We start from the raw sequence: 10,211 nt of genomic DNA, 5'->3' as shown, positions 1-10,211 counted from the left end.
TCTGGTTCATTTTTCTTAGTCTCTAGGCAGAAGCACAACTGTGAACTTCAGTCTCAGCTTTTTCAACTGTTCAGTTATCCTCACACCCGACAAGATTAGGTATTTGTGACCTAAGGACTTTAGAACAGCACTCCACCTACTTTTCAAGGCAAGTTCCTTTTCCTTTCATGATAGAGTATGGGGGCATCAAGTTCTAAGGTTTTTATACCTCCAGACTTGAAGCATCTTCTCTTGAAACTATGAATAAACACTAACTTCCTATCTGTAACAACAAGGATCAGAGAATACATTTTTTTAATCTTTCATTTTGTTTCTATGGCTCCATTTTCCTAAAGCCCATGCCCGTTGTGTTTGCACGTTTAAACAGTTCTTATAACACTTTTCTTGCTGCTAAGTCACTTCAGTCATGTCCGACTCTGTGCGACCCCATAAACGGCAGCCCACAAGGCTCCCCCATCCCTGGGATTCTCCAGGCAAGAATACGGGAGTGGGTTGCCATTTCCTTCTCCAGTGCATGAAAATGAGAAGTGAAAGTGAAGTCGTTCAGTCGTGTCTGACTCTTTGACACCCCATGGACTGTAGCCCACCAGGCTCCTCCGTCCATGGGATTTTCCAGGCAAGAGTACTGGAGTGGAGTGCCATTGCCTTCTCCAATAACACTTTTCTTAACTCCATCTAAATAACAGCATCTGATTCATTATGATTACTACCTGAGTTCAAATCATAGGGCTGTCAGTCACTACCAATTGGGGGGCCTAGAATAGTTTTCTTCTGTAAACCTCAGTTTCCCCACACGTAAAATGTATATAAATAAAATGATGTGTCAAAGCCTGCAGTCAAATGCTCAAAGCAAAATTCATTCTCTGTTCATTCATCATTTGACAAATGTTCACTGCCTGCCTAGCATTATTAATGTCTTTCTCGAACTTATCTCCAAAAAGATAAATATCTTAAGTACTACCCTCAAAAGCATTGCACTTAATAAGTGGGAAGAAAGCTACTTAAAGCTATCAAATTTTTATATATTTCAAGTTACAGAAAGCATGGTTAAAGAACCTATCAGATTTAAAAAGCAGTTTTCAAAAAGACATTTTTTTTTTTAACTAGTAACAAACACGACAACACAATTACTGTTTTTGGATTTACTTTGTGGTTCTACGATGTAAGTTACTTATGTGTCAAAAAGACTTTGTACAAAACTCAAGAATAAATAAAAAGGAAAAGGTAAATACTGACAAAAGTAAGTGCCTATGCTGACACACTTGTGTCAAAATTGCCTTCCTGTCACAGAGGAATACAAGGTGCTGCTGATGGATTCTGGAATATGTGAAAGCTGCTTGTTTTTAAAGTGTGAAGGAGAGGGAGGTAAGGGTTAAAAATTGAATTGTAACATCTCTGTCGAATGTGAGATACCATGATCTGAAGCAAGTCTACTGCAGTAGCCTCTCACTCAGACTTTTAGAACTTCTTTTGTAAAACACACTGGTATGGGTTGGCCCATGATAAGTCTATGTAATAAAACAAATGAAATCATCATCCTAAATGAAAATTCTTATTTATAAAGAAAATCACAGGACATGTAAAAGTGATTTAGAATGCAAAATAAAAAAAGAAATATGTTCCAATTTCCAGTGGGACAATGGACACATTGTAGTATAATGTGCCCAAATCAACACTTCTATTCTCAAACTAATGGTTTATGTAATTCTACCTGTAACAACAACAAAAAAAAGAATGGTTACAAAGGGTTAAGGGATGAAGAAATCAGGGTATTATTGTTTTATATGTACAATTTCAGTTTGGGGTGATGAGAAAGTTCTGGAAATGCACAGTAGTGATGGTTATACCACAATGCGGATGTACTTAATGCCACTGAACTGCACACCCAGAAATGGTTAAAATGGTAAATGTTATGCTACATGCATTCCCCCCCGCCCCCGACACACACACAAAATTTACTGTTACTAGTCTTAAAAATGAAAACATAAAAGAATAACGTGTTACTTGTTATAAATTCTTGCTCATCTAGGCTGCTAATAAAAATTCCCCAAAGCAACGAAGTTAAAATAGGCACCCCATTACATTAAGCAAACCACTAACATAACAAAAATATTTTGCCATTGTAGAAGTACCTTAACCACGCCAGGAGGATATACCTATTAAATTTTATGCACATACACAATTACGGCCAAGATAACGATAAATCTGTATAACCACAGCCAAACGGTAAAAGAAATCACGCTGGGGGTCAATACGTAATGCAGACCTGAAACCCTTGTTCCTACAGAATTAGACTTGCACGCAATACCCGGTGTGGAAACAAAAGGGCTGCGAGAACGCAACCTGTGCTTGGAGTCTCCCCACCCTCCCCCTTCCCCCAGGTTGGGCCGCGTTCCGTTGGCTTACCACCAGGCCTAGGACGAGGGTGCGGACTCGCTCTCCTATCTCTGGCGAAATGTCATTGCCAAACTGCTGCAAGGTAGTGAGGAACCGTTTCAGCTTGCTGAGCTGCCTGGCGCCGCAGGCTGGGGGCAGCTGTTGATTAGCCAGAGACGAGGAGGAAGAGGAGGAAGGCCCGTTGCTGAAGCCGTTGGGCGGCGACGGAGCGCCATTCAAGGCAGTGGGCGAATGGCTCGTGCCATTGGTTACTGTCGAAGGGCGCAAAATCAGAAAGAAGAAGAAAACGAATAAAACAGGTCAACAAGAAAATCACAACTAAGGGTCCTTCCCTTCCAATCTGGGGACTTTGAGCCATTTCAAAGCTGCGGGGTGTTTGGTGAGATGCTTTGACGTCACAGGGTGGCCAGGGGCTCGGGTGCTCCGTGACTCCAGGGGTGGACCCCTCGCCCTGCAGGAAGGCAGTCTGCACAGAAGCTGGTAATCAATGGCGGCTGGCTGGGGCGCAGGGCCAGCCCTGCCTCCCAAGCACGCATATGCCAGCCACCTGAAACGCTTCAAACACAGAACAAACAGCATTTTGGATGTCAGCTTTTTGTCACAGGCTTACATCAATGTAACAGAACTATTCCTTTCTAAACGGCTCCCCGAGAGAAAGTGTACATTTGGTGGAGACTAAATTTATCACTGGACATTTTTAATCATGTTTTGTACACACAACTGACAGCTGTGTTTATAGAAAGAGTACTTTCAAGTTTTAACCTTATACCACCCAATTAGAAGGCTATTTTCTCCCCCTCATATTTCTTAACCACTTCTTTAAGGAAAACACAAATTTTATGTAAGAAGCCAAAATGGATATGGTAATTATTGAAGTTATTTCTAGAAACCAAAAGGGACATCTCAATCCAACTAATAGCATGGATAGGCGGTAACTCGGTGAACTCACTCGATAAAATTTACTTGAACATCAAGGTAATAATCTGTAAGAACTAGGGTAGAAAAATTTACACATTTCTCACCAAAGAAACTATTGACTTTATCATGGTAGATCTTTATCAAACCCATCTTTGAAATATAATTTTGATAAATGACCTCCATTGATAGTTTGAAGATGTTTTAAGTACCTTATCATTCTTAGAAGTTTCAAGAAAATAAAATGGTCTTGTCCCAAGTGAGGACCAGAGCTACCTGTCAAGAAATGATATCTCACTAGGCCCTCTCACAGCAGGCATACGCCTATCACTGTGAGTCTGGGTAAAAACAAACCAAATGCAAGCTGACAGGGTTACAACTTGGCAATGTTGCAGCCCCCTGCTCCTTACATGTTTGGAAAGGCCTTTTAAATGGCAGTGCAATCGTTCATAAACAGCCTGGATATCTCTCTTGCTGATCCCTTATACACCCACAGATCTATTTTTGCTTATTAGTTATTTTTCATTCACATATAGATTTCAGGGCGCATGGTCTGTAAATATTAGTTTCACAAATCTTTGATGATAGTTTGACCAGGATTTTCAGATCGATGAAAACAAAGCTCATCCCTACTAAAACATACAGGAATGAAAGGGAAGTTGGTATTCTGTCAGAATAGTCTGTCCTTTCCAAGACTGACACAAAATGCCGTACACTCCACTGGTTCAGAACACAAGTCCTGAGCCAAGCTGAAATGGAATAAACATTTAATAAATGTCTGACAGGTTCAACACAAGAAAGATGCTCCTTATTTCAAAAAGGTTTCTGCATGCTTTGGTTGCATAAAACAATCCCCCTTTTAACTTAAGAATGTAGATTTTAACATTATTTGTAAATAATGGAAGAAAGTGGTATTAGAAGATCAGAAGGAACCTGGAAATAATTGCAGCCTAGTAAAATGTTCCAAGTCAAAAGGAGCAAGCTAAAATGGGATCTTAATTTATGCATAAGACATTATGCTAGATCTTCTTGTCCCTTGATTTTTATTTGCAGAAAACAAGATTAATTTGAACTTGAAAACAGAAAACGCAGAAACGTCTACTTACACGTCGTTGGTGTAAATGAACTCGTTCTGGGAGCCCCTTGAGTTGTTGGGGGAGGTGGCATGGTGGGAGGAGTCAGCCTGGATGGGGTCTTCACATCCACAGGTGAGTCTGGCATCGTGGAGTGCTTCTCGGTACGATCTGGAGGACGCCACCACGATCATGTTATTTGACTCTTTAAGCACCTCGGGGTTTTCTTTTTTTTAGCACCTTGGTTTTATCAGTGGGGCTCATCCTTTTTTACAAGCAAGGTAACAGAAGAAACCTAGCATCTTCTGTCAATAAAATAGGTCTATCTACTGAGGCTTAAATCAAGACTTTATCATGCAAACCCCTCTGAAGAAGGTGTAGCACAGATGGCAGGACCTCATTTCTAACTGGGTAATTTTACATCCTATTGTTATTTCTGGCTTGGGCAGATGCTACCTTTGGTAGTGTTATATGCAACAGCACAACTTCACTTGAAGCTGAAGCCAACATAGCAAGATGTAAAAAATAGATGAGGAAGTGGGCTGGTAATGAAGCCCTCAGGCAGCTCAGAAAGTACACAAATCTGAGGCTCTGTTATGCAGGTGGGATCCTGTTAGACGCTGATGTTCTGCGATAGCTCTTTCTGTAATACTTGCCATCCCCTTTCCATGCTTAGTTTTCCAGTCTAATAGATGAAGCAGGCTATGTCTCCTGGTCATAACCTCTCACTTCATTTTTTTTTTCTGCCCTGTTTGAAAAATCACCACTACATAAATGTCACACAATGAAGTTATTATTGACTTAGAATTTATGAGTTTATGATCCACCATTTAAAAAATATGTAACCAATACTTCAACCAACAATCTCTGGCAGAGTAAGAATGGAAAAATAGCAAACTGAGAACTCAAAAGAACTAAAGACCCTCCTAATATTTTTTTATGAGTATGTGACAGGGAGAAATTCCCTGACTACCCAATAAGGTACTTCAGAACTTTTATACTAAGTGTATTTTTCTCTCGCAATTTTAAACTTCTCAATCTAATCTACTCAGAGAAACAGATCTCCAGTAAAAAAAAAAAAAAAAGGGTGTTTGCCTTTTTTTTAAGATGTAATTTTCTACCAAATATGTGTACACATGCACACATACCCCCAAAAATGTTTCTGAAGTGCCTCTTGCAGCCTGAGGCACAGATATCTACCAATTAGACTTTTTGAAAAGTAAAATAATATAGACTATTCATAAGAATGGGTCTCTTAAAACATCAATATGATCACCATAGTGAAAAAGTCTCAAAATTACTTGTCAATTATTAAAATGAAAAGCTCAAATTATTACTATGACAATTCCAAATCGACCTCACCTTTATTCAAAGCAATTTTGTTAAGACTTGGGATGCAACAGAACATAACATTTGAAAGCTGAAATAGCACAGATACCACATAAGGGAAGGTGTAGTAAAAGAATCAAAGTAATCACCATTCTAATAAAGAGTATTTTGAAAGATGAATCAGTGAACAGTAAGTACCAGGATCTCTATTTCTTCGTCTCTACTGCTGGCTGAATAACAATGACTATTCCCTATAGTGAATAAGTGTTCCGAGTGGAATGATGGTGAAATACATGGAGAGCACCTCTACCTTTATCTTATTATTAAAAACTTGTCCTCATATGCTATTCCAGAGCGTCTTACAACCAGTGCCAGTGAATACCTTATTCTAGAGAAAAGTAGAAGTTAGGCAGGCTCAAAACTACTTCTTTGATAGTTAAATTCATTGCACAGTCTACTCACCTCAACCAACCTCAGCAACAAGGGAATAAATAGCTTTCCACTTATGCTGCAGCTTAGGGAAGAGGTACAGCAGTGAATACAAGTCTCCCTAAATAAAGGCAAATATTTCTCTCTTGCCAAGGAAGGAAGGATAAAGGCAGGCTTGCCAGAGTCGGCTGGGAGATAACAGTGGGAACTGCTGGTCCATCTGGTTTGCATTCTGCTAACACTCACACAGAGCTGTTAGCGAAGGCAGTCCAGACCCACAGATTTGAAGCACGTGGTGGCACAGAGAAAGGAAGGGGGGGAAGGGGAAGTGGGAATAACAGAAAATAAATAAATAAACATAGCAAGCAAGAGAAGGGAAGACGAGAAAGAGGGAACAGAACGAAAAGGCAGGGAGAAAGGGGCCCGAGGTTACAGTGGACAGCTTCAGCATCCCTCCAGGCAGAGCCTTGGGAGGAAGTCACAGGGGACAGCTTCAGCACCCGGAAAGGCTGAGCCTTGGCAGACCCGGGCCCTGCCTCACCTTGATGCAATTCCTGAGCAAGGTCTAAACTTGAGGATATATCCTACACCCACTTTTTACTACTCTTTCTCCAACAGCCCGCGCTAAGAAAAAAGGGGATAATGAACTATCAAGCTGACAATGGGTTTCCTCTTCAGACTCTTTTAAGATAAAACTTGCGTTTGTCTTCTGCCCAGTTTTAGAAAACTTTTGATAACATTCGCAATTCTAATCTGAAGGCCTTTCGAATACCTGTCTTGGTCCACTTATGTAACATGATTCCTATGCAGAATTTAACCATAATGACAGCAGTAATTATTATAAAAGGTAGATGAACAACTCTTTTTTTTTTTTTTAATTTCTGAAATGTCATCATTTTAGGAGCAATAAGCACTAAGCCAGTGAAGAGCCAAACACACCACTTCTAACAGTAATATACACACTTTCACCAGAATGTATGTACATGTGTATGTGTATTTAGGATTTTGACATCGGCCACATTTCTGTGATGGTTAGTTTCACTCTGATGAAAAGGAGTTCCAACCCAGAGGTCCTACAAACTTTGACAAAGTGGGACCATATGTAACTCATTCTGTGCTGTTCACTGCAGTCAATCCAGAATTGAGATAGATGGTGAAATAACCAGCCAGGCCTAAGCCATACATACACACACAAAAACCCTCTGGAGCAGAGAGATGCAAGTAAACTCAGAAAATGTGTTTTAACTATGCTGAGTTCTGTTGCATTTGCTTTGGATTATTTTTTAAAAAAACATTCTGAAATATATATTCTTGAAATTTCTATAGCAAACAGTAAAAGAGCTAGGATTCAATCATAGAAGTATTTGATTCCATTTCAAATTAGAGGATATAGTAAAACCAATATTAAGCTATAATATTTCTTAAGCAGTTTTCTAAGTCTATGAAAATTATATTGTTCTTGTATGTAATTTCTATTTTTAGTTGCTGTGGGGGAAAGCTGACATTTATTGACACAAAATGATAAACCCAAAGAGAAAGAAAGAAAAAAGTTATCAGATCAGTAAATTATGTATTTTATAAAAGAATCATCTACCTTAATGATTCACACCATTTCTAAACAACATCTTCCCTATGTGGTAAGTTTTCAACTCACATGGCAAATATCCAGCACATATGTACCAAAGATGCCTGATGCATGGAAGGAAATGTGGTATATATAAATACATTACTGATAGCATTTCAATACCCAGTTCAATGTCAGGGCCCTCTAGAAGTGGTATGTTTTCCATTTCCTTTTTTGTTGTTGTTATTTTATGTGAAAAGGTATGGCATAATCCGCCATGGCACTTATTTTGCTTTTAGTTAGTTCAAATAGTTCCAGATGTGTTTTTCAAGTATGAAGAACAGGCATTCTGCATTTCCCTTGTTTACATACCACTCTAGAGATGATTGGTGTAAAAGAGTTCAGTATTGGTATAATGAATGGTATAACATTTTCTATCAGAGTTCATCACGTCAGTTTTAAAAGAAGAAATATCTGTTTCACAGGTGTTATGGACCGAGGAACTTTTCGGTCAATTAGTAGTTAGTTCAGAGTTAGTCTTATCTGGGTATTAGTTAAGAAAGCTACAAGGCACGCACCAAAGAGGATTAAGCCCAAGTGGAACCAAAGACCAAGGTACTACTAAATGGAAAGGCAGGAGGAAAAAGCTGGCACAGAGTTTAATTTTTATTTCTCTGGAAAATGTAGCAAATACGGTTCTGACAATGGAGCCATTTAGTGCTTCCAGTGACTGGGTGTGAGATGTTACAAGCAATTGTCTGCAGACTCGAAAGGTAGCCGTTCCAGCCTCTACAACACCAACACCTCATTTCCTTGATAAACACCTCTGGCAACACTCATTCCTGCTCAGAACCCTTCAACAATGCTTAAGAATAAAAGTCAAATGCTAACATTTCAGCCAGATGCAATTATACAGTGGGAAGGATATTTATTAACAGCGATAACAGAACTTCCAAGTTAAGACAGACATGGTTGCAAATGTAGACTCTCGACCATTAGCAGTGAGCCTTCAGGCAAGTGAGTTACCCTGAGTGAGTTACTCTTCCCTGGCGGCTCAGCTGGAAAAGAATCCACCTGCAATGCGGGAGACCTGGCTTTGATCCCTGGGATGGGAAGATCCCCTGGAGAAGGGAATGGCTACCCATCCAGTATCCTGGCCTGGAGAATTCCATCGACTGTATAGTCCAAGGGGTTGCAAAGAGTTGGACATGACTGAGCGACTTTCACTTCCACTTTCTGTTTCCTTTTCAGTCCCTCTTAAGAACGGGGATGCGATCCTCTGCTGCGACAGGACCTTACCACAGTGCCTACTCGTATCAGGCACCAACTTGTGTGAGCGTCTTCTCTTTGGCCTTCCTCTCCATGATCCATTTATGGCTTTATTTCCAATGCCTTTTCCCAATTGTATGCTCTGCCTATGTAGGGCACCTTGACATTACTCCTTGACTTTTCTGCCTTTCTTTATAGAGCTTTTGTTTCCTTTATCTAGAACATGTCCCATCTTGTACATTACTTACTGCTCATTATGGATTCCACATCCTCTTAAAGCTTTCCCCAGCTGCCCTACATATCAACAGTATCAGGCTTCCTCTACATCTCTCTTAGCATTTATTATAGCCTATCTGTACAACATCTGTATATGTGACTCTGTGTTATACACTCAAACACCCCAACCAGTGATAATACTGACAGTAAGCAGTGAAGTGTTAGTCGCTCAGTCGTGTCTGACTCTGTGGACTGTAGCCCGCCAGGCTCCTCCGTCCATGGGATTCTCCAGGCAAGAATACTGGAGTGGGTTGCCACTTCCTTCTCCAAGGGATCTTCACCACCCAGGGATCGAAGCCAGTTCTCCTACACTGCAGACAGATTCTTTACCATCTGAACTAACAGGGAAGTACAGTAAGCAACTTGATAGCAATTTAAGTGCCTCCTTAGGAAGACGTTTAAAAAATAAACACAACCATGGCTTTCATCACTACTCAGGTGGCGCTAAGGATAAAGAACTGGCCTTTCAATGCAGGAGACACAAGAGAGGCAGGATCAATCCCTGGGTAGGGAAGATCCCCTAGGAAGGGTAAGGGAACCTACGCCAGCCTGAAGAATTCCGTGGACAGAGGAGTCTGGTGGACTTTGGTCCATAGGGTCGCAAAGAGTCAGACACAATTGAAGCTACTTAGCATGCACGCATAGCTTTCACAAGAAGGAATGTTAATTCATAACTTTTACAAACCCAGTCCCTATATTATAGCCAGTTTAAAGACAACAACCCTAATTCCATGGCAAAAGACAAACACAGAATCATCAACAGCATATAAATACATGAGAAAATGGAATGCAGGTAATAAGTAAAGATTACGAAAATCCAAAATTCAGTTCAACTGTGCCACCACCTTACGTAGACAAAGTGTAAGGATGACCTGTTACCTCATGTCTTACCATGTGTTATGTGAAGATATTTATTTCTGATATTCAAATCTGATCTGACCTATTATCTAGTTTAAATC

The 10,211-nt window shown here is 40.1% G+C and overlaps 1 protein-coding gene across 6 annotated transcripts in view; it reads right to left on the bottom strand.

Annotated features, from left to right (window-relative positions):
* Nucleotides 1–10,211, bottom strand: part of RUNX1T1 (RUNX1 partner transcriptional co-repressor 1) — a 155,845-nt gene that overhangs the window by 59,691 nt on the left and 85,943 nt on the right. For all 6 annotated transcript variants that reach the window (XM_061439395.1, XM_061439392.1, XM_061439393.1 and 3 more), the window contains 2 exons: nucleotides 4,419–4,556; nucleotides 2,407–2,648 (listed from right to left, as the gene is read on the bottom strand). In XM_061439395.1, the coding sequence (XP_061295379.1) occupies nucleotides 2,407–2,648; nucleotides 4,419–4,556 (380 nt within the window). The remainder of the gene's footprint in view (nucleotides 1–2,406; nucleotides 2,649–4,418; nucleotides 4,557–10,211) is intronic.

Source organism: Bos javanicus, chromosome 14, assembly GCF_032452875.1.
Source record: "Bos javanicus breed banteng chromosome 14, ARS-OSU_banteng_1.0, whole genome shotgun sequence".
In the NCBI taxonomy this organism is placed as follows: Eukaryota; Metazoa; Chordata; class Mammalia; order Artiodactyla; family Bovidae; genus Bos; species Bos javanicus.
This window is presented reverse-complemented; position numbering and strand designations above follow the sequence as displayed.